The following is a 24,603-nucleotide window of genomic DNA, read 5'->3' as shown; positions in this document are numbered from 1 at the left end:
ATAATCGAAGAAAGGTCGATTAGCAATAGTGAATTAGTTATGAATGTAGATTACTCTCTACAAACTTGAAAGATATTTTTAATTTTCCATTCACAGTTTTGCCTATACGGGCTCCGAACGAATGGCGGTTCTCGTGCACGTCGAATAAAATGAAATCCTATTATAAACATCCCGACCCGGGGACGTGCCATTGAATGGCATGGCCCCGGGCCGGGATATTTATAATAGGATTTCATTTTATTCGACGTGCACGAGAATTTTAGACTGCATGAGAAAAATTTATTTCGATTCCGTGTTTTCCGTATATTGACGAACAGATGCATGCACCTTCACACCGCACCATTGTTTCGGATTATATTCCTAGTCAAAACATGAATTTTATCTTTTCCTGAGAAGAGGAGTTGTCATCTATTTCGCGGAATATTTCCAGAACTCCTAACTCCTGCATGCTTTTCCCACCTCCCGTTTCCCTGCGGCCGGTTGTATAAAACTCTTTAACTACATTTTGCATAGTTAAACCCTGGTTAACTCCGAAATACACGACTCTGATTGGCCAATTCTGTCCTTAATTTCAGTTAAAAGTTAACTTCAATAGTCTTTTATACAATTGGCCCCAGCACCCTGAACAATTAAAACGAATATTTACGATATATAGCTAGGTGTCCCCCGAAAAAATAGTACAGGTCCACGAAAAAACAGTTGAACGTAAAATTTTTCATGGGGTTCGGATTTCTGAATCCATTCATAGTTATTTATGCCTGTTCGCTTTTGGGGGGCACCCCTGCAAAGGCAGTCTCACAACAAGTGAAACAACATTATCCGCATGCAGGCGGTCCATTAAAACAAAGGCAAACAAGCCTCGATTATACGCTACACGACTCTTTGGTTAAACCCAGCTGGTAGGCTAACAATCTTCTCTGGTTGATTGCCAAGTCATGCGATTTTAGAGCCACAAAAATACACTTTTCTCTTTAGCTTTCATCAACAGTCATTCTATCTTCCTCTTCAACTTCATGGCATCGTGCATGTTCCACCTGATCATTGAATGTCCACTTAGGGAAAATACGTTTATATAAATTCATACATACGGTATCTTGAGCTTTGATAGTACCATCAAAGACACATTTCATGTGACCATGCGTGCCTGTAAATTTTAAAGGACATCATTTAAATAAGTGGTTTAATGACAAGAAACCTTGGTCAAAAAATATTCGTTGTGCAGAAATGAACCTCACCTAAAGGCTCTTTAATATGGCCCCTCCTTCCGTATTTTGTCCACAGCTCGACAGGTTTAAACCACGAAATATCGTCTATTAGTGTACGGGAAGAATACCGCTTGTTAGAACATAAAATCTTGTATAACATTCAGTGGTGAGCAGATCAATTATTCGATCAGGAGGGCGAATGCAGAGGATTAAGATGTTTCTGTGGATGGAAAGGGGGAGGGGGAGCAAGGCGAGGGGGGAAAGTTAAAGGATTATACATCATATATCTTAAGTAGAAATTTAAATAGACGATGTTTTGCAGACATTCTCTATTAAGCGCTGCTACAGAAGGGCCCTTTCACGAAATCTCCCCTGCCTTCGCATCGTTCCGGCATCCTTACTTGGCAAGATAAACAACCCTAAAAGTTGTTGGCTTTGAAATCATTAAAACAAAATACCATTCAATACCAAAGATATCTCAAAACATGTAAAATACAACGTCATGCGCATCACACCATGCACGAAAAACCCATACCTCTATTAAAGAACATATGTCGAACGACAGCGGACTTCTTGTTTATTTTGAATGGAAAACCACTCAAAACGATCTTTTTAGCAATGATTCTGTCTGGGTTAACTTGATATAGCGATCCAGTTGCGACCAGTTTAGGAATGCCAGACTTTTGCTCGACTTTAAATACCAACGTTGGACAGGGGGGAAATGTTATTGATGCATACACCGTGGCAACAACAACCCCTTCTTTGGGAAGAAAACGTTCCATCTAAACAAAATTCAATTGAAGATAGACTGAAGGTTTGATCGGCTTGAATTGTGTGGATTGATCGAGATGTAACTTGGGTTTTAGGCAATATTTATAATTAACCCGGAGAAACATTTGCTCGAGAATTCAGGAAGCAGCCACGAAAACAATTTTTAGCAATTACAAATCAGTGTTTTTTAGTTTTGAAATTGAAAGGAGAAATTTATGTGCTGCATATCCTACAATTTGCAACGATTTTCGACCAATAATTTCATCTCATGTCTTTTATAGATACCAGATCAAGAATATTGTGAAAAGCAGACCTTGCAGAAAGTCAATTTTGTAAAAGATCTTAAATGTGGAAATAATATGGTTTGAACTATATACGTAGGCCTTTATAATTCCCGTGGAAATGAATATACTCACTTTGAATTTATTTCCAGCATTGTGCTGGGAAAATGTGGGCGAAGCGGAAAATCTCTTGAATCCACATTGGAAAATAAGCTGTTCCTGTAGTAATATAGCATAAATACGAAAGTCGTTACAGATAAAAGATTAATAAGACACCACATATACGCTATAACAGTATACTGACAAAATTTACCACCTCTTTGGCCTCGCTTGCAGGCACTCTCTTAAAATGATGATCTAGCAATCAAGAGGGAGGAGGGCAACGAATAATTTCCGCAACTCATGCAGGAAAGAAGCGTAACATGCAAGACTACAACCATGCAAGATACTGCCATGGATTCATACCTTAGCCTTGATGGTTTCAGTGTATCTCGGGTGACGCTTGATTACAAAATGTAGAACGGACATCTAAAACAATCAAAACTTGAGAATGTATTCTTCATTCTGAGCGGTTTTCTTACTACACTCATGTTATATGAGTATAATGTGAATACTGTGGATTTGGTTGCGTATAGATTGATGATTCAGTGGGTGAAAACACACAGAAATGTAATTATAGTAAGTTACCTTTTGTTCATGAGGTAAAACTCCGAACAAAACCAATGGTCTTGATCCAGAAAAATTATCTAAAATGAGCCAAATTATAATTTAGTTAAAAATTATCGAGTTACAAATGCATGAGAGATCTGCTGGACTGTGTAACACCTACATCTTTATAATCAACACTTACCTGCAACGTGTTTTGGTACATCCTTTATATGAACTGTTACGTACCAGCCTGGCTACATAAAAAATATAATAAATATTAGACCACCAGTTGTATATAAAAACGCTGCACTGTCATTTCTGTGTTTAATGCTATTAGGCAGTTAGAACAGTATGTACTAAAGTAAAGGGACCATATATGTATAGCACTATAATACAACTGAACTCTTGCAAGTGGCCTCATATTCGTACTAATTTCGAGTAGAAATTTATGATACGGTCAATGTTAGTCCATGCAATCGAGAAGAAGACGGAAATCCAAAAACCAATTCGGTGTATTGTAGAGTTGTATGCGGAAAAATCAGGCAGGATAGAGTAGTATGGAGCAACAACGTTGCAATTAATACATACCAAAGCGCCTTCGTCGTCGACTTTTTTTAGGATGCGCCGTTTAGTTCGATCAAAGTTTTCGAACTGAAATACCCTAATGAGAATTTTACAAAGTTAGCGGGTCGTGGAAACATAGGGAAGGGCGACATAAGATGTCCTGTGCATTATGGAAACTAAAATCCGGTAGAAAAATTTTCTCGAAAAGAATCAAAATCCAACGTAGCTAATATTACGGACACTGAATACGTCTATCTGCAGTAGTTTCTGAGCTATAGTCAAAAAATTGTTAATTGTGAAATGTATTTATTAGTATAATAAAAGAAGTTAATATCGAAGAGTTGGCCCTCGCTTGGGTACCTAACCGGGTGTTTGGCACGGGGGTATTTTCCCCGGGCCTTAGTATTTATATGGCTTGCCTTGTTGTTCATTTGCTTATTATCGCTTCGTTCGCCCCGCCTTCCTCCCCTGACATTCCACCCGTTTGGGGATGGTTTCCCTTTATTGTTTTTTAGTTTAGCTTCTCTAGGTTCAGTTGGTTTGCAAGACTCCTGTGGTATGTATCTAATTATTACTATGTGTGCATCGTGTGTGTTCATGTTTTCCTTCCACGGCTTTCACTTCTGTGATTCCGTGTGACAGTGTGATCACGGGATCATGGAGAGGGTACCGTTTAGGTTCCATATCTGATGGACGAACGCATGATTGAAAATTACAGTAAAGACAATTTAATGGTGCTTAGCACCTTTGCATCGCCAACCTCGTTCGCTTCGCCGTGCTCGTTCGCTTCGCCCTGCTGCCGTCTCCATCGCTACCGATCCGCAGCGGGCATAACTAGTTAGGTTACTATGGTCACAGTATTCACTAAGCCTCGCCTAGCCTCGTTGAGCCTTATCTGAGTATATTAATTTTCGTTCTGGAATGCCATATATAGCAAGCCGCTTTTCGTTATATATCTGCACCTACTACAATATCTATTTCAGTGCCTCACCTGGCATAATCGGATGGTAAATTTTCCTTCGGATCCCAAGGCGAGGTTCTGAAACTCTTTAGTCCTCTGTACCTAATGCATTATTGGGTACAAACAAGGCAATTTTAAGTAGTGATTAACTTACAAGAAAATAGATATGACACGATATGTTTTTCAATATTTAACTCAGGGTGAGCGTCAATCGTACAGTAAACAACCTCCATGAGGATTTTTTTTGCATACTGCACAACATCAAAGAAATAGAGTAAGATTCATACTTCTGGAATCGCATTCGAGCAGGCACATCGAACGGAGTATCTATTTCATCTGGAAACATTTCGTTTTCTCGTTCAGCTCGCTCTTTCTCCAGCCTAGAAAAACAATTTTTAATATATTCAAGCATTCAGACAATTATTCGGAAGCAGCTATCTATCACGTGGTATAGCAAACAAAATTCATTTGAAGTGATATATCTCCACAATTTGTGGCAAACGTAAAACATCGGGAACAGGCCGAAACTAGAACAATAATTAGGAGAGGGGACGTGTTTATTCATATATTCTTTTCTGCCCGACGGATTTCTATCGTACTTACAAAAGAAATCTGTTGGGCAGAACTGAATATATGAATAAACATCCCCGCCCTTACATTTATCATTCTAGTTTCGGCCCTGATCGAGAAATATGTCCAGCAGGTAGCTACATTACTATTTCTTTTATGTCTTACTCAGTATGATCATCGTCAGGATACTTTTCATCATATCTGGAGTCTTGTGTATCCGTAGCAACACTGATCTATATAAAATCGATTTTAACTCAACATGCATAAACCTGCATACTCTTTACATTTATTATATAAAGTCAGGCGAATAAGAGAGATGGGCAGATTAGTTCATTTTTGAACTGAAAAAAGAGCATACTAGGTAAAAATATACAGGAGACAAAAAGAAAGAGGTACCGTTTCGTATTCGTCCAATTCAATGTCCTCACCCTCGTGGTGCTTGCCATCCTAAACGGGTGAATGTTAGCAATAAGCATTGACTGATAGTAAAATGTGACCACGTACTGCACCGAAAACAAGGTGGAATTTCGTTTTACACCAATCAGCATTTTTTTACATTTTTGGTAACCCAATCACAATGCATATTGACCACTCCGGTAAAAAGACCAATGGATTATTTACCCTTTTACATGAAGTATTACAAATTTGGACGATAAAAAGAAATTCCTCCTTTTTTGCAAAGTGTGCATGCATTGTACAAGATTTGAAAATGTTGACTCAGCATTGTCATATATATGAATTTTACATCAGAAATATTCACTGTCCAAAATATCGGAAAAAAATATGAATATTAGAGATGGTGTATCGACAACATAAGATTCTTTACTGCACAACTGACAGACTATTTACTCGCAAAGGTAAGAAACAAACGAGTTTCTCATATACCCCTTGTAAACAAAGTACAAATACAAAATTTGTGTTACGAATATAAGGGCCGGTATAGTGCATAAAGTATATATATATACGCTTACGTTGTTATCGTTGCTATCGTCGTCTGGCATCTCTGCCATCGTATCATCTTCCATCATTTCACCCGCACTTTCCTCATCTGAGCTGACATCACCATCACTGTGATCCTCATGATCATCCAATATCCATGAAGATTGGTACGCAGACGTACCTTTAGGGACTTTCTTCACAATTCGAGCGTTCCTTGTTAGTTCTAAAGGTATGTGCATTGTTTTGCAAGAACTTGTTTTGCATATTACTGACAGGCACTACGCTGTACGTCTTGTTTTTAGAAGAGTTGTTTTTAGGAGTTTAAAATATAGTAAATAAAAAGAAGCACGCGTGTTTAATTACCAGCGTTTTTCAGTTCGTCATCGGTCGGCCATGTTTGCTCTCCTTCCATTGGATCAGGGACAACTTCGCACACTAATGTTTCCTGAAACGCCGGGTCTGATTTCTGAAGAATTCTAATTTCTTCCTCCATTGCGGTCACGTCATCATCCTATACATTTGTTATTTCATTTAGGTATTTCATATAAATTTCATATAAATTTGACAAGTGTACTACATGTATAGGCCTCTCTCATATTCCTCCAATCAAAGTAAATCATCAGAGCTCGTATATTTTTCGCATATTTTCTTTACCCATGGGCAAGTGGAGCAAGTTACTCGCGTAAAAGAAAGCTGTCTACTCACAACATTCATGCTCTGTTGTTTCCTCCTGAATTTCTTCCCTGGGCTAGGATCAGGGCATGAATCTATCTGTACAGGTTTCAGAAGCATAAGTTAATATTATTGACATTCAAATCAATTGCGTATATGCCCCAATGTGACGTCCTGTTCTGTGGGTCAACGAGCATGAAGAATATTACATGCATGCATGACGCAGATACTTGAAGGCGTTGATTCTGAATGACTTTCGCATATGGTTAATGCCCGCAATGACATGCATGTTGAAACTAAAAAATTACTTAAGGCGGTAATGCTCTATGCAATTTTCCGTGCAACTTGCAATGCAATTATAATTTTGAAGAATGTTAATTTCTAAAGAGTGTTCGAAATGCTAAGAAAACGCGTGAGCAGATCAGATCGTAAGAAATGTTCGTATTTGACAACTTTCGATGCCTCAGGAGTAGAATTGCATTGCAAGTTGGAAGGGAAGTTGTGTAGTGTATAACACCGCCTTTACAGAACATTTACGCGGAAGAAGAGGAGGTGCATGCAAAGTACGCAGAACGCAAGAACTAGATTATAAACGTAATCAATGCTGCACAGCTACCTGTGTCATTTGGAAATTTCCGAAACCAGGAATATGAACAAGTTGGTTTGCTGACAGAGAACGACCTTTCACATAACCCGACACTTTTAAAGTACCATGGTCCTGTCAAACACGAGAACAAATTATTGATCACACCATAAAGAGCAATTGAGAAATACTCGTCTCCTAAATTTTAACATGGTGATAGTACCATATATATAAAGCTTTTTTCACAAAACCGTCGGAGAATTTCATTATGAGCTTTTGAGTTTCTAACTAATTTGTGAAACATTTGCGAATGTAGTTGCTAGCAGTGCTACCGTTATATGAGACCATATTTCAAATTTAGTATAATTCCGATAAACCTAAAATTCCTAAATTATATATATCATGACATATATACCTGGTTATTTTCTGAAGTCTGATATTGCACGTTATGCGCCGAAATATGTGCGCGAGTCCCTTTGTAAACAACTGTTTTGTGGTGATGATGGGCGATAAGCCTCAACAACTGATTTCCTTCCTGTAAACGACAATGCAGTGTTTCATATACTCTATTCGCGTATCCTATAAGTAGTTACTGCATGTCTGTCTGCATAAATATATCTTTGTAATTTATAGGTATAAAAAATAACGAATTTAAAACAGTGGGGTGCACATATTACCTCGGGCGTGTCAACGGAATGGATCTTCTCCTTTGGGAATCTGAAATTATGAGTTGCATTTAGGATTTGAAAAAGGAGCAGCCCCACTACAAAATGGTAACCCAAGACGGGCATGTAATTGCATCACAATGGAGTTCTAACCAGACCTAAACAGCCGCGGATGGAATCAGTGAACCTCGCCAGCTCAGTAATCCAAAATCGCCATTAGTATGAAATTAGTGACAACTGCAATACAGTGGACTCTATAAAGACTGGAACAATAACGGGCGGTCACCACCATCCTAGCTAGAAGCCAATTTGAATTCGGCTTCAAACTACCTTCAAAGATGGCGACGGAGTTTCCTTTCCAGTCTACATGCATAGGGTCCACTGCTACAATACTAATTCTCATTTACTGTAGTTAAAGAAAGATACATGCGGCAATTTCCAGTTGGCCCCCAGAAAAGAATATAAATACAACTAACCTTTGTTCAACAAGCTTATTAAAATTCTTCTTTATATTCGTTTGCTTCTTTTTTGGGATACTATCAATTCCCTGAAGTCAAAGTGAAGATGATGAAACCATAATAAATTGCAATGACATATTTCTCCATTCATAACATTTCTATATAGCTCGAAATAGCATGGACTGTATGTACAGTATAAGCATGTACAAGATGAATTTCATGTATGAAAAACGACGATATCATATCGTCAAATGTAAAATGCGCTTCACCATGTGAATACCTGAACAATGTGGAAGCATGATGGTATTCCCTGAGCAACGACACACGACAGACATTTATCTCCGAATGGACCAGGGGTAGTGTTTGCTTCCATCAGAAATATGACAACATCAGCTGCCTATACACAACAATAATATAAAAAATACCGAGATTACTACAGCTTATATAGAGTCTATATGTTCTATATTAAACTGAATCTGCATGTTTCTGGCGAGGACGTGAATGTTATGGCAAAAATAAACTATAACATGTAGTATTACAACCATAGCGGTATATGTTGACTTACCTTGGCTGCATCAAGAATCTCATAGAGATCGCCAAACTTAGGCATGTAGAACGAGAACCACTGCTTCATGTGGGGACAGCTATGTAGTTATACACAACAACTAATTAGTTTGTTGTCAGCGCTATCAAATACAAATGCCAATACCATTACCGATACCAATGCTAATTACTAGCAAAGCAGTAACAAAAGCAATACTAGCTATAGCAATATCAATACTAGCAAAATACATAGAAAATATTATACGGTTGCGCGGAAATATGGAATTTTTTTCTCGTGTGGAAGAGAATATTGCTCACTATTCTCTTCAACACGAGAAATAAATCAGTCCATATTTCCAAGCAACCATGTAATATTCTGTTTATTATGTGAACAAATTATAGACCTAACAACAAATTCAAAAACTAAAACGTTTAACAACAGATTTTTTGATTGGTCAAACATATTTCCTACGCGGTTTTTGATTGGCTTGCGAAAATTATTTGTAATTTTACATGTAAAAATATCGTATTTTTACGTGTTTAAATACTATTTTTCTCGGTGGCGTAAAACTCTATATAACACTAATGTTCATATAATTCTAGCAATGGCAATATAATAGTAGCAAAAGCAACACCAATACCAATTCTAGCAAAAGCAATAGCAATACTAATACCAGCAATACCAATACTAGCAATAGGAACACCAATATCAATACTAGCAATAGCACTACCAATATAATTGCAAAAGCAATAGCAATAGCAATGCTAGCAAAAGCAATAGCAATACCATTACTAGCAATACCATACCATACAATTACTAATACCAATACTAGCAAACGCGATACCAGTTGATACCATGCCGATAGAAAATTCAAAAAAATACCAGTACCAATACAAAAATATGAATACCAATGCCAAATTACAAAATAATGCAAATTGAACACACAAACAATGATTAAAAAGTAGACACACAAATGCACGACAGAGTGTTCGAAAAAGTGGGCGAAAAAAAGAAGAAATACTGAAAGGAAAGAAAGAAGATAACCTATTGCAAACACGGGTAACAAAATTGAAGGCAGTACATTAGAATTGCATACAACTTAAAACCTTGAAACTTTCCATTAGTAAGGTAAGTTGTTTGCTATTAAATTTTATTCTTAACCTCGGTTAATTATGACAAAAGATAAGTCAAGGTGTGAAGTACAATTATATAAAATAGTTTAAGAAATGCATTACCTTAACAATTTACACTTCTCAGTTATTGTCACAACATTTTCCTCGTTACTTTTAGATAAATTGTCGAATAGTTCATTTGAATCACAGGATGATGACAGAGGAACTACACACTGGAATATTTCAAAATGGAAGCAAGATTGAAGTGTGTACAAAAAAATGAATGAAAAAATAAGACAAAAACTATGTAACTATAGGACTATTACTATTGGCTTCGAATATCTCAAATGTGGCGGGAAATTTGACAAATATAATTGACAAATATATTTCCTAAATACAGTGAATACATTTGGTTCAAAATAAAGTTTGAAATGTTTGAAATTATACGTTGTGCGCTATAAAGAATGTTTTCTGGTTCAACTGAACGGATGATCGACTTAAAGTTAAACGTGGAAAAATGTAACCGTTAATTTTATAAATAATTTCAAATTTATTTGAATTAATTCAAATAAATTCACTTGAATTCAGAATGTTTGCAGTAGCTCATTGCACCAATTTGCTGTCATTTTCCATAAGGCAATGAACCTTGGACCGATAAAGCTCTTCTAGCCTTATGTCAACTTATTGGTCAACTCGTAAGCATTTTGCTACATTGATCACTGTACACGTTTGTTTAATATAGTAATTTAAAGATGTGGTTTTCATTTCTGTAACTATAATTATGTTGTTCAATGTTATCTTCTTGTTTTTGTATACGTGAAAAATAAATTTGATTCTGATATGTCGGGGGAATATACTCCTCCATTTTGACACTTAGACTTCAGTAGATACGATTTCTTTCTTCTGTGGTAATATTTTTTTCTTCACTTACATATAAAAAGCCTCAAACGTATTTCTTTTTTGGAAAGAGGACTTTATATTTCAAAAAAAATTTTAATTTTATTCCTGTAGGACTGTAGGTAGTAAATGGGTAACGCGTGCTAATTTTCAGGCCTGAGACAAATTGCTGAAATTATTTTGTCATTTGTCAAGTTTCGTGTCAGTGTGTTAATATTATACTTTCCCAACCATATTACTGATAACTAATCAGCTGTTGAATATATACCACATACAGTTATTGGCAGATTGTATGATATATTGAATTGATATTCACAGGCTGATTAGCCTGGTAGAATATACAATAGTATAACTTATCTTCAATGCATCTTTATTGTTTCAGGGTTTTTATACCCTCCCAACCATACTTTAATTGATATATTCAATTAATTTCCACAGACTAATTAGCCCTGTCAAATATACATACCATAGACCAACAACACTGACTTTCAAAACTTTTATATTATGTCAGTTTGTTTTATATATACCCTCCTCAATATGCTCCAATTGATATACATACATATTCAATTTGTTTGAATCATAGACCAAATATACTGTATTTAGAACTATTTTAAACCATCCTGACAGACCTGACTATATTTAACATGATGCTAATTGGTTTTCAGACTTATTTAATAGCCTGATTGAACATTACCATATACTGGTGTGAGACCTGACCAACTGTAATATGTTGATAAAATCAGTTTTTGATTAAATTAGCGTAACATGTTGGTATATATATGGCAATTTTTGGATACCGTTTTTATTAAAGATTGGTGCCATTTAATTTTTTCTTTAGTTGTGGCATTCTTTTATGTGGACATTAAATCAGCCATTTGATATGAATATAAGAGTGCCCCGTAGTGTGGTTCGAAACAATTTAGCAATAAATATGCATATAAAAAAGCTTTTTTATTAACTAACTAACTTAAAGTTAATAAATACCAGTTATTACACAATTAAAGTACACACCACAGCCTGAGGTGGGCTGTCAAGCTTTCCAATCCTTCTTTTATCCTTTAACATTTCTTCTCGTTTATTGGCACGAAGCTGTTTTGCCTGAGAATACATATATGCCATTAGCATGGGTATGGTATGTTGTGCATACTGAATCACAGTCCAAGCCTTCACTAATTTGCAATAAATAATACAAATCTTTTAAATTTTCTTTGAATATACTTCAATTTTTTGTATACATATTGCGATAAACTATGGTGCTGGATAACAAACAACAACAAAGCATTTAGTTTTTGCTGATATTGTGAACAGACTGAATTGATTGTTGGTGCATCTAATGTTTACACATTATCTGTTTCAATGAAATTTTGCCAAAACTGTTTATGTTTCTGTCAATTGATACTCTTGACTGAATAGAAATTCAAGAGTATTCCAAAGTATAAGAATATGTGACATGTGTCCACAATGAATGCTTTAAGTCAAATTGCTAGGGATAAGGGCAAAATTCTTATTTGGAGCTCAAATCCCCTAGAAAAATGTTTTTTGTTCCTGAAGTGTTTTGGGGGCCTCCCTCTAATAACCTGGGACTGGGTCAATTCGTTCCTTTTGCCATTCCACCCCCCACCCTTAGGGCCCTCTCCCCAGTAAACCTATATTATTCACCTGATTTCGTCGATCTATTTTCCCCTTAACCTTGCTGCCTCTTTTTCCTGCTAATTTAGCACTCACCCGTCCTATAAACGGCACAAGCCACAAAGGTGAGTCGCAGTCACAGCACTATATATAAACAAATTTAATACGGGTCGGTCGTTAACTTTATTAAATACATTGATCATCGAATAGTTACCTTTACATATAGTGTCAAGCATCCCTTTCGTTTTGTGTCTACCATGTTTGTGGCTTTTATTTTGCTGTTTTAAAGGTCCGGGTTTGTGTTGATGTTGATCACTGTTTTCTTTCGCCATCTTGGATATAGTGAACCAACCGGTGAACCTTCTTGGTTGCACGTGCTCTTTAACCACATAATTCTGATCACTCCGTTTCCTGTTATTGCGACAGTGCCCTCGTTGGACACAGTAGAGTAAAAAATATAGTTCAGTGCCAGCAATGAAATGTTGCCTGATGCATGATGGGACATTCTCTGCCTTCCCACTAATACCCGCGCGCTTTAACTCGAAAGGTTAGCACTTTTTTTTAAACATTAAATTAAAGGCCCGTGGGAACCGGTGGGCCCCCAATACTGTGCGAAGAAGGAGAAACATTTTAAATATCTTAAAAAAGTTCAATTTTCCTTCTGAATACGCATTCTGCAATCTTTTGACAACTCATCATACACATCTGACCGCAGACCGCTGTGAAATGGCCATTTTGAGGCTTAAAGAGGTTATTAATTCAGACGATTCGTTCTCACCGTGTGCAAGCTTCAAATCTTTTGTGCAAGTTTGAAGTCTAAGTATTAAGAATTGCGGCTATGTCTATACCAAGGCCGCGGTGTCAGTTTATGTGCTTCTGAACTACCATTCGTTTTAAAACTTTAGAACTGATCATTGAATAGCTTTCAAACTTTAGAACTAGAAAATAGGATTCTTCTTTCGGTCCAGAAAATATTCAGTAAGAAAAAAGATATTCAACTCTGTAAACAAGCGAATAAAAAAATTAATGGGAAGATTTGCTTTAACTTAAGGTTAAGCTAACCGGCTTTTGCAACCGGCCCCGGCCTCCTGTATAGCGCGCGGGGGAGGGGCGTGGGCCCTAATTGCAGCTCCCTCAATCAAGTTTTTGTTCATAGATGTTTCTAGCTTGTTTCACTGAAAAAAACTTGTTTGGTTTCAAAACTCCTCATTTTCAAACCTTGTTGCAAGTTTGCACATTTAGAGCTTAATTCGATACTTTGGCTCAGTTGAATTGCACGGAGTTACCAGAAAAAAATGAAGAGATAATGTGTGTGCAAAGGCTTGCGATTTTTCATGGCGATCGTGAATGATAGCATGGGGGACGACCGGTAATCTGTTAAACAGATAGTATGCGTTCATTATGAGGTTTAGATTCGACCACGAAAATATTAAATTATTAAACACGATATGATTTGCATATCTAGTTTAAACCGCAGTGTACGTACTGGCATAACAAATAGCAGCTGCTCTGCCTGCTCAATGAGATTCACGAATCGGCGCGAGAAAGATCTTTCTCAAAAGCTAAAATGAATGTTTTGAAAAAATCGGCAGCCAGTTCGACTTTTCCACCGGTCTTATCTTTAAATATCGGAGGAACGATATACACGGCTTCATTGACGACGCTCACGAGATGTTCAAAATCTATGCTCGCCGCTATGTTTAGCGGCCGTATGCCTCTCGAGACAGACACAAACGGCAACTACTTCATCGACAGAGATGGCAAGCTCTTTCGCCACGTTTTGAATTTCCTGCGATCTGGGCAGCTTCATCTACCAAAGGGGTTCGCCGAACTTGAACAGTTGAAGCAGGAAGCAGAGTTTTATCAGCTGAAGGACATGAAGGCTCACCTGAATAAAATTTCCTGTGGACAAGCACAGACAACTCAGGCGAACCAAGTTAGCGGGTGTTATGAGCATATCGAGTTGGTCTGTCGTCCACGGTTTGTTGAAATATTTGGCAATAAAACCACGATGGAAGAATGTTTTCAGAAGTCTATGTTCTCTCCCTTCGTGACGGTGGAATGCACAACAACGACAGAAGGGACAGCGAACCTCGAAGTCAAAATCACGAATCGTCGCGGTGACTTTGTCGGCAATGAACCGAAGACAACGATATTGCAAGCGCTAGGAAAGAAAGGGTTCAATGTGGTCTCTGCGGGGTATTTACAGGATCAAAAGAGCCCAGCTATTAGGGAAGTTATTTTGCTATCGAGAACTGTGTCGTAGTCGGATTTACTTCGTAATTGCATTGCATACGTGGAGTCTTCATGCATAAAATATGTATACATTCATATATAATCATAACATTTATGCATCAAAATACCGGAGGGTTTGGAGCTAGCAAAGTGCGTTAAGAGATCGAGAGAGAGAGAGGGGGGAGGAGGAGGCATGTCGTCGAACACATTGACTGTGGGTATATATGAACGATGCGACGACTGCATTTATATCGAAGTCTCTACACGAAACTTATCAAATCATCGTAGAAGAGCAAGGAAAGAGAGAGCGTAGATAGATAATTCCAATTGAATTGCATGGTTTTCGTCCTGTAACAACATGTGTTTAGATCAACATCAGCAGACTGAAATCAAGTGTGCCAGAGGACTTGTCCCTCAATGTCTGGTTCTATTTAGTCGTGGAGGTGTCACCATGGATGATGTGATAGAATATTTCCTAGATAATATTTCTATGTCTGTGCAGTCAACAATGACTGATTTGAATAAATAAAGACTGCAAATTTATACCCGGTGACTATTTTTCACCGGTATAAAAATTATTTGTTGACGACAATTATGAAATTTCTCAATGGGCCACGATTTATAAGCTGTTTGTCGCTCCAATTTCGGAGGAAATGATATGAAGGATACGATATGATGAACTATAGAAGTAGAGCACAGAAAAGACATAGCCTAAGATCACCGCAATACGTGTTTAATAAATGACCTAAGAAATTTATGATCATTAGTTCTTGTTAAGCAGTGTAATTATATCCTATGAATTTAATCAAATCAAAGCCTCTCATTCCTTTTAAATTAACATAAAATCCGGGTTTTCAAGGAGGATACTATAGTCTGCGCAGAAGCCAAGAAAATATCTATAAGAACTCATCATTCGTATAGGTGGACAAGAGGTTAGGTAATTAAACGACCCACAACTATTTAATATACACATTCACAATTTCGAAAGTCTTGAAATTTCTATAGTCTGGATATTAAACGTGTACACTGTTGAACCAGAGAAAAACTGCACGGCGGAAGTAAAATATATTGAGGACTACCTGGTCATCTCACTTCGTTTACGATTAGTTATGACAACAACAAATTTCCTTCCTTGGCATTTCTATCGTACGAAAAAGTGTTTTGCAACGTTTTGGTTACCGAACTACTTTGGTAATGTACTTACCTTCGGTATTCCTACATTCGGCCAACTGAATGCGTTCAAATCAAATGGGTGTACAGGGTGTATAAACATTCATGAATATTCGACCTTTTGCGATCGAATAGAAAGCGAATATAATGAATATTTAGTGTGCGTTTTTTTCATACATCCAACATAGGCTTCGTATGCTTGAAGCGCCTGATGTAATAATACTTTTTTAAAGCAGAAGAAACAATATAAAGTGTATAACTCAATCTATAATTTCTACTAAGATAAACCTATAATAAATAACATTTTAAACTTTGTGATTTGTGAACTGTGAACATCGGTATTGGTAATCTTGGCAGGTAAAAAGTCAACTGTTTGCATCAGCGTATAACACTAAGTAACTTCATCTGAACTTGGGAGCACTTCGTCGTAAAAGCTTTTTTAAGGTCTGAGCAGGTAGCCATCAGCGCTCCCTTTGTTCAACGTCATTGCTCTAGCTAGGTAAGTATGACACGAACTACTTATACATTGATAAACGACAAAACGATTTCGCATTGCATCAGATCGAGAGGTATTACATCAGCACTTCAGTGATGTAGTTCGCTCGTTCGGTCCAATTAAATGGGAATTGGCAATAAAAATGGTTTGTTTCATTTTTAAGAACTCGTGATATAATGCAACTTCATCCCAGTACAATCTTTTCACGTTTTAGCTAGTTAGGAAATTTTAAACTGAAAGTTAAAGCAATCCAAACATTTTAAAAACTAGTACTGCTATTTGGTAAAGAGAGTCGCGCTCAACATGATGCAGAGCTCACTGATTTTGGTCCAACTGAATATTTCGATAACTGCATGTGACACGAAAAAGTCGGTAATGGAGTTTTCTTCGCAAGGTAATTACGAGTTCAAATGAGATTTACATGGGGATTACAACCCTTGGAACGAAGTTGATGGACCGGCATAACCAAATATTTATTGCCCATACCTCTTTTAAAAGAAACGGAGAGTGAAATACTTGTTACACTGAAGGATGCCATTTCACCTTCCTTTTTCTTACACTGTACAGGATGAATATTTATTCTCATGAATGTTAGCGTTTAGATTACGAATACAAGCCAGGCTTTGGACTACATTTTTGTAATCGGTCAATGTTCGACAAAGAAGGTAGCTGGTTTAATTTCATGGGATCTCGTTCAAGAAGCGGGCCAGGACGCCGGTAGTAAACAAGAATAGAAAAAAGTTCATTACGACCGGGCACCGCACTTCACCACTGTATTTGATACGCAAATCCATATTCAATTCTTTACCTATGTATATACATGCCCCATATATAATCTTTAAAGATTTTTGAAAGCATCGCCGTAGTTATTCTTCCGCATCAAGTAGCACCCGAGTGCGTCATATATGAGTACCTTTCGTGTGTAACTGCATGGTGTCATATCTCGCATCGTAAGCCGATGCTTTCATTCGGTCCGATTTACCAGCGTTCACGGAAAGGCACGAACAAATTATCGTTGCGACCGTTCCGCCGCCGATTAGAAATATTGCCCAACCAATCTTGCAATTTCCTAGTTTGTACGATTCTGCGCTTTCGCCGCACGCTTGACGCACTTCGACGCTGTTCCAACCAAATGGAAATAAGACGCATGAGACGATAAGAAATACGGCTGGAAAATAAAGAAATTAAAATTGATTTAGTTTTGTATATTAAGGATCGCTTTCCACTTCGGAATTTTTATCATATAATATGCAGTGTTTTATTGGCGAATCTGCCATTGTGAAAAGCGGTAAAATACAAGTGCGAATCAGAAAGCAGGTATAAATATAAGATTTCATAAATCTCCCGGTTGTGACAGTTTTGTTATATCATATATTTTGTTAATAAAAACGAAAATACATGCATGTATTTCATGGAAATAAATGCCACATTTCCGCGCATCGATGTATACTATTCTCTATATATCAATCTTATATACACAAGTAAACACGCATGCACATAAACGCACGCAAACATAAGACATACCACACGAAACAAATTTGACGTAATAAAAGTTTTTATGGAATAAACAAGTTTGTCATTATTCTTATAGTAAATTAATACGTATGTATTTTAACTTTGAATGAGTAAGAACTTAGTTTTTCTGTATAGAGTTAAGTATGCATTTTTTAGTTGTTGTCGTGGTAAGCAGCCTTATGCACAATCATAAGTGAGCTCAATCGTAATGAGAATCGAGTAGGTAACTATATACATATAGCAAATGAATGCATGCATCGTATTTTCCAGACACTTGGAGGCAGTGTCGTAGCCAATGGGGACTTCCCACCCTCGCATTTCTCACAAGACCAGAATAATTTCTGTAACGTATCATACTTAAAATTTTGAAAGGCAGGAAAGTGCATTGATTTTTTTCTGTAATTGTCTTGCTGGACACCCAAACACCTGTAGTGTATACTACATCGACACCTTAGTTCGGACAAAAATGGCTATATTTAAGACACTGGTTATATATAATTATACCACTAGCTAGCTATTTAAGGAGCGAAGAAACTTTTGCCAAGATGTTTCATGATTGTATTTACATATCTGGAAGATCTTATAAGTCAAATAATCTTATCGAAACATCTGTATTTTTTAAGAAAACAATTAATTAGAGCGAGATAGTTTTCGTGCCAAATGCATGACAACATTATGACAAAATTATAGGTTAAGAAACGTAAGGCTGATTTTCACCTTTGCGCTTGCCGAACAAATTAAGTTTTCACACTAATTTGCATGAAATAATCAAATAGATAAACGAACAAAATTTCAAGATCAGTACTGATTTGTCGCTCAGGTGTAATATATCTGCACGTCTTAGCAACATCGCAGTTTCTGTCTCATTCTATACAATCGAAATTTCGTGAAGTAAGTATTGAAAAATGCATGATTGTCGCGAGAATCAGATCCAAACTACATGCATGTAAACACTATCCATACGTACAGTAGGTGTATATATAGCAAAGAAACAGAAGTAACGTTAAAATGGTAAAGAATCAAAACAGACATTTAATTAGATCTTCCGGGCGCGAACGCATATAGTAACTAATCGATGAACTCGACGCTCGATGTAAAGAAATATAAAAACAACAAATATGGCAAACGTTTTCTCTTACTTTACGTATCTTACGAGCCCAGCTTGCAGGAAATCAATTCGTGCATGCATGATCGTAATCTTGGCACAGGTGTGTTTAATATATTTTTTACATGAAAACCGTCTCTCCAAAGCCCTTAAGTCTTATAGTGTTGCACTTAATCCACATAACTACGATGTGACCTACCAAAATCAAATTGTTTATTGTACTGGCAAAATAGAGTTGCACCACCGTAAACCCAAAAAAATAGGGGTCATGCATGTTCGTCTTCGTGAAAAAGGATAATTAGACAACAATATCAGTGAAATATCACAACAATGAGTGAAATATTAAATGTCCGTAAAGGAAAAGTCATGCAAATTATCCTATATACACGTTTAACTATATATAGACTGGATATATATTTTCGAGTTTTAGATAAATAACAAACTGAATATCATATTCACATGCAGTTGGAATGCACATGCAATAGCTATGCATAAGACTATTTAAAGAGTTTTATTTCCTAGGGTTTTTTTCAAGGTGTTAAAGAATTGTTGGAAGACACAAGCCTCGGTTTTACTGTTTACTATATATATATACATATACCACAGCACAAATCATAACAACTATGAACTTATCGGCATATATGTATAAACTAAAATTAGGTAAATCAGATTATTATAAGCCTCATATGGCACTAATGCTGTAATGCATGATGACGTCTTTATAAGAGCATATAGACGCTTGGGTGGTTACTCTGAATGTATATTGATTATTTTAATTGTCAATTTGACACTAATTAAGTGTTTTGATACTATCTCGATTTCCGGACTATATTTACTGTCTCCACTGGCGGTGTGAATTCTTATGAACGCGGCTAAAGGACTGGTGTGAAATAAACCTGGATTACGCAAGTTGTACTGTACGATGATTCAGAAAATGAAGCTAGTTTTGCTTTGTTTATCATTAAAGCACCAGAGAATTAGCTATAATTCCAATTATAAAAAGTTTTTTCTCTATAATGACTGCCATCAGGGCATGATTTGGCAAACGCGTTTTTCAGTTTCCCAGAAAAAAAATTTTATCCTGTACGTAATATCTTTCACCATTGCGTAACGATTATGCACATTTTGATACACCCTGCATGGTGCAGGTCGACCATAGCTTCCAAAATGTGCTTTTGAAAACTAAAAGCAGGTGTACCCTGGTGGCTTTACTCTAACATAATAAATACTAGATCTATATGTATGTAGAACAAAGTAATCCGTACCAGATCAACTATCGAACGGATTATCTGCATGCATTGCAGTGAACGTAACGAGAAGGAGATTGGGGAGGGTGTTGCTACCCCTATTTGTCGATGCCATTGATTGAACGAAATTAAAGACAAGAGGTTAGTTGCATGGTAAGTTCTGAGTTCAAGCAAATGAAGGATGGTGTGAAGCACTTTTCTCACTGAGATTAGCTACTTGCTAACACATTTTGATATAAGTTTTTTACTGATTTTGTGAAATATTAGCTCATGGATATACTGTCAATATCCAGCCTATTTCAGCTTTCTTTTGCCGGCAAGAGTTTCAGATAGTACATATCCTGGCCTTTTACTGGGCAATCCGGTACTCATGATCAGCATACGAAATTGTCAAATATTCGCCGAATGTCCTGATGGACAGATATAGCCACGAGCTGGTGCGTACGTGGTTCCCATAAAGCGCGCACAACTGCGCATTAACCTAGCATGGCTTCGATATTCGATAATCTATGAAAGAACGAAGCAATAGCGTTCGCAGATCGTAGCTATCGATGCCTATCGATCTATATACAGAAGGCCGGTAAGGCCATGATGAATTGCAAGATAACCAAAAGACGGGTGTAGCAAAAGTGGGCAGTGATGTAAACGCGTTCAAGGATTCTATACGTATATCTTTGATTCTGCGATAAATTCCTATTTACGTTAATACCCACCAGATGTTGCGATTAGATTAAGACTTTTTGTTACACGGTTCTATAAGTCGACTGTTAGCATGCCTGATTATATCTCATACTAGAATGCCATCCAACATTCGCCGCCAATCTGGAATCTTATTATACGTATGATAAATAAAGTAGTATTAAACAGTGCCGTTCTACTTTTTCCGTCCTGATCTATCAGCGTCAAGAAATTCGTATCCTAGAGTTGATGACACTAATTGAAATATTACAAAGCTTCTCATATACAGGAAGCACGGACTTCAATGTTTTGAATTTCATATATCTCGCTTTCCTGTGAGTGTTTGCACAATTAGCGCTATTTTATTTTTGGGTGATTCTTCCGTGTACACCTTACATTTTTCTTGGGAGTCAACTAAAATAGATATAACGATGATAGCAATTCTGCAAGCTCGGACCAAAATTGGATTAAAAAGAATGAACTTCACTGGAGGGTCGATGAGTTGTCCACATTGCAAGCCGATTAACACGGGGGAATCAGGGTCTAGCAAGATTTCATCTTGTTCTCACAATTAGCGCGCTGATAATCTCAAAATCAAGATGCACATCTATACTCGCGAAGTCTTCATACACAGTTAAAAGGTTCACAGTTACTTTAACGGTTTAACAGGCAGCCACATGGGAAAGTCAAACTCTCATAAGTGTTATTAGAGATTTTAAAGAGTAACACCTTGTTCTCAGCTTTGTACGGATCGAAGTACAATATAGTACAAATACCATATTTGCACTAGCACACGACCACCAACGATTATATATACGATTACTTTCAACATTGTTTTGGAACTCATATTGTACCTATATTCGAGTATTGTCTTCGTTAACCTAATTTGAAATAACTGCATGTATGTATCATCCTTTACAATTCAGGTTACCATAGTGCTTCCCACCTATTGTGTTATTCTTCGTGGGAAGATTACACGCTTGAAGCAAAATGTAGCAATCAGTGCAATATATCCTTATAATGATAAACCGCGCACAAATGGGGTTCGTAACGGCGTTTTGAACGTTGTAAGATAAAGCGTTTGGATGAATATGCACTGGGGCGATGAATATGTATCGCAGTGGAAGGATGTTGCTTCAAGTATAATGACATGGCAAATGCCAATTCGAGCTAGCAACGTGGTATAGGAAGGATTCAAGTACAAAGTAAAGCGATAATAGCGACGTACATATAAAGAAATTCTTGACTCGATTGCTTAAGTTTTAGATAAACATTGTCATTATTGTGATGACGGAACATTTATATTTAAACCTGCTGTTAAAAGACCACTTGTGTAAATTCCGCTCTGTCGAAAATCATTGTATAGTATAGTGAATCGAACAATTCGCGATTTAAGGCCATTGGACATCGCTCGACTGCTTACTTGTTGTCAAGTAACAAATGGGGCAGTCCCGTAGTTCTATATGATAGCCGTGTGCATTGTTTCCGCCGATAATTCATTGATAAATTAAGGATTAAAGAAACCGATAGTTAAACAACAAAATGTATTCCAGTATTCAGAAGTACATATCAATAGGATATCCTGTACACCGATATATCCCAAGCTATGTAAGACGTGTAACTTACCAGCGACTGCTTGAAAAAATCCGCAAACTCTTGCCGTGTGCTTTGTGATGATGTCCTGGCAACAAATAGCCAGCAGAGAAATGAGACTTATGAGGACCAAAATGCCACAAGCTACTCCTGAGATAATGGTACTGCCCTGCCAGGCAGTCGAGGGAATATCATTGAAACGTTTGTAACGACCACATTCCTCGCGCACGTAGTACGTGTTGAGAAATGGGTTTCTAGCGAGGTAATTACAACGACGAAATATGCCAATGTGAACTGTGACATTCATAACTTCTCCTTGAAGCCAGTAGGGCATATAGAAACCAGCCGAGCATACGACAGCAACAACGATTGACAACATACACCATACGATGCCGATCGTCGTTAGGCTATGCATTTTCGCCAAAATATATAGGTGTCTGTATATCGGCTTGTAACACGCGATCCAACACTGGCAACTGTTCGCGCTTCGGGGCAACTGGATACGCTATTCTCGAGCGCCGTGACCTTCTACTCCTTCGCCGTAAGTTTAATGTTTCATCTCACGATCGACGGCATCTCGCGTGTGACTAATTATATTACGTAGGAGAAATTCCTGATGGAAGTTATTAAGGAAATAACTCAATATATCATCTATGCATGCAGGAATACTGACGGTTGACAACATAATCATAGACATAGACATAGTTTCTTCTGTGCCTGTGGTGTCGCAGAGTTATTTATTTTTGCATCATTTCGAAGAAATCAAAGATTTTGGTGCTTAATATGCATAATTTATTTTTATTTTGTTGAAATAACTTATATAATACTTTGCACCTCTAAAATCACTTTTTTTATTATTTCTTAAGGGCTGTTCACGCGTACACGATCAAATTTTTGTCGGATTCACTTCTGATGAATGTTTTTATATATTCTGTTGACTTGCAACGTAAATGCGGCAGCAAATCAACTAAAGCCCATGCGTATACTTCTTTACGAATAATTAACGGTTAAATTAACGTCAGAATTAAGGGAGTTGGTCCCGCAAAATTGGATCGTGTGAACAGACTTATAAACAAGCATATATCAAAACCAAACACGTTTTTAACACGCAAAAATCAGGGCGAAGTATGAGGTTTATTGTAGTATAGTAAACCTATCGATCTATATACAGAAGCCAAAGCCATGATGAATTGCATTGTAACCAAAAGCTAACTGGGGTCTATGATAAAACATTGCAATATTTGTATTATATAAAACAATCTGAACGTCCTGCATGAGAATATCAAATTGAGTTGAATCTCAAAATAAAGTATGAAACAGGTAGATCGTTTTTTTCGCCTCTCCGGTTATATATAAACCGAGAGGAGGGTTTGGAAACAACGGCTTGATGCATCATGCACGTACTTTCATCCAAAGTTTGTAAGGCGTATGGCGTATCATATAGCTGCTATATAACTATGCAAACTCCGTGGCGCCAGTATTTGGGAGGGAGGCGCCACAGCAGGGATTCTCCAATATCTGCTATAATCTGCATACTATACTTGTATTCTTTCAAGTGGGCTATTCGTGATGACAAAACACATCATTCTATAAACACTACCAACACTGGCATCCTGTAATTTCAAATGGCCGTATATAGGTTATAAGCACGCAGGCCCATCAGGGTAAGGTTCACCGAAATGCCATTCATGTTTCTTGTAAACTGTTATATTCTTATATTCTCAATCTATATAATGTAATTACATTACATGCAGGTCTCATATAATAAAATGTAATTGTAATTATGTAGATCTCTGTAGTCTGTAATGATTATGAAACTTATTTGAATCATATTAAATGATCAAATTAAATGATTAAATGATCAAATTAGAATTAACCAAATACATATATAATTTGCTATACCCCGCTTGTTAATTAGACTATACTAAGCTAGGAATAGGATAAATGCAAGTCATTATCGATTTTTTAAAAAACGATACTCTTAGTATTGTTATTTGTTTAGTATAAGCGTGCGTGTAGAGGATAAAACCTCGTTGCATTATCAGTCAATTGAACAGCTTGTATA

The 24,603-nt window shown here is 37.0% G+C and overlaps 3 protein-coding genes across 3 annotated transcripts; 1 reads left to right on the top strand and 2 right to left on the bottom strand.

Annotated features, from left to right (window-relative positions):
- Positions 1-280: 280 nt before the first annotated feature.
- Positions 281-13,032, bottom strand: LOC114525661 (pre-rRNA-processing protein TSR1 homolog). The gene is made up of 25 exons (XM_028547066.1): positions 12,714-13,032; positions 12,530-12,600; positions 11,882-11,968; positions 10,097-10,206; positions 8,883-8,961; positions 8,598-8,714; positions 8,336-8,406; positions 7,872-7,911; positions 7,610-7,729; positions 7,228-7,329; positions 6,645-6,710; positions 6,303-6,450; positions 5,972-6,162; positions 5,397-5,447; positions 5,166-5,233; positions 4,718-4,810; positions 4,461-4,532; positions 3,494-3,566; positions 3,108-3,159; positions 2,945-3,003; positions 2,723-2,785; positions 2,393-2,476; positions 1,741-1,987; positions 1,236-1,310; positions 281-1,144 (listed from the first exon to the last, which is right to left on the bottom strand). Exons 1-25 carry the CDS (start codon positions 12,829-12,831, stop codon positions 972-974), a joined length of 2,430 nt encoding a protein of 809 aa, XP_028402867.1. The 5' UTR covers positions 12,832-13,032; the 3' UTR covers positions 281-971.
- A 958-nt stretch (positions 13,033-13,990) lies between these two features.
- Positions 13,991-15,546, top strand: LOC114526612 (BTB/POZ domain-containing protein kctd15-like). Its single transcript, XM_028548205.1, has one exon. It carries the CDS (start codon positions 14,067-14,069, stop codon positions 14,763-14,765), a length of 699 nt encoding a protein of 232 aa, XP_028404006.1. The 5' UTR covers positions 13,991-14,066; the 3' UTR covers positions 14,766-15,546.
- A 629-nt stretch (positions 15,547-16,175) lies between these two features.
- On the bottom strand, positions 16,176-23,106 carry LOC114529550 (LHFPL tetraspan subfamily member 6 protein-like). Its single transcript, XM_028551367.1, has 2 exons — positions 22,572-23,106; positions 16,176-17,568 (listed from the first exon to the last, which is right to left on the bottom strand). The coding sequence occupies exons 1-2, from the start codon at positions 22,951-22,953 to the stop codon at positions 17,300-17,302; spliced, it is 651 nt and encodes a 216-aa protein (XP_028407168.1). The 5' UTR covers positions 22,954-23,106; the 3' UTR covers positions 16,176-17,299.
- Between the last annotated feature and the right edge of the window lie 1,497 nt (positions 23,107-24,603).

The sequence above is a fragment of the Dendronephthya gigantea genome, unplaced genomic scaffold, assembly GCF_004324835.1.
Source record: "Dendronephthya gigantea isolate DGI-Jeju-01 unplaced genomic scaffold, DenGig_1.0 000001F, whole genome shotgun sequence".
NCBI lineage: Eukaryota > Metazoa > Cnidaria > Anthozoa > Malacalcyonacea > Nephtheidae > Dendronephthya > Dendronephthya gigantea.
Note: the sequence above shows the minus strand (reverse complement) of the source record. Positions and strands in the feature narration are given on the sequence as shown.

Excerpts from the sequence above, each read along its gene's own strand:
- LOC114529550 (XM_028551367.1), bottom strand. The coding sequence starts at position 22,953 with ATGCATAGCCTAACGACGATCGGCATCGTATGGTGTATGTTGTCAATC. Across the intron at positions 17,569-22,571 it reads ATTTTTTCAAGCAGTCGCTG|CCGTATTTCTTATCGTCTCA; the intron begins GTAAGTTACACG and ends TTTATTTTCCAG.
- LOC114525661 (XM_028547066.1), bottom strand. The coding sequence starts at position 12,831 with ATGGCGAAAGAAAACAGTGATCAACATCAACACAAACCCGGACCTTTA. Across the intron at positions 6,451-6,644 it reads AACAACAGAGCATGAATGTT|GATGATGACGTGACCGCAAT; the intron begins GTGAGTAGACAG and ends ACAAATGTATAG. Across the intron at positions 3,160-3,493 it reads TCGACGACGAAGGCGCTTTG|CCAGGCTGGTACGTAACAGT; the intron begins GTATGTATTAAT and ends TTTTTTATGTAG.
- LOC114526612 (XM_028548205.1), top strand. The coding sequence starts at position 14,067 with ATGAATGTTTTGAAAAAATCGGCAGCCAGTTCGACTTTTCCACCGGTC.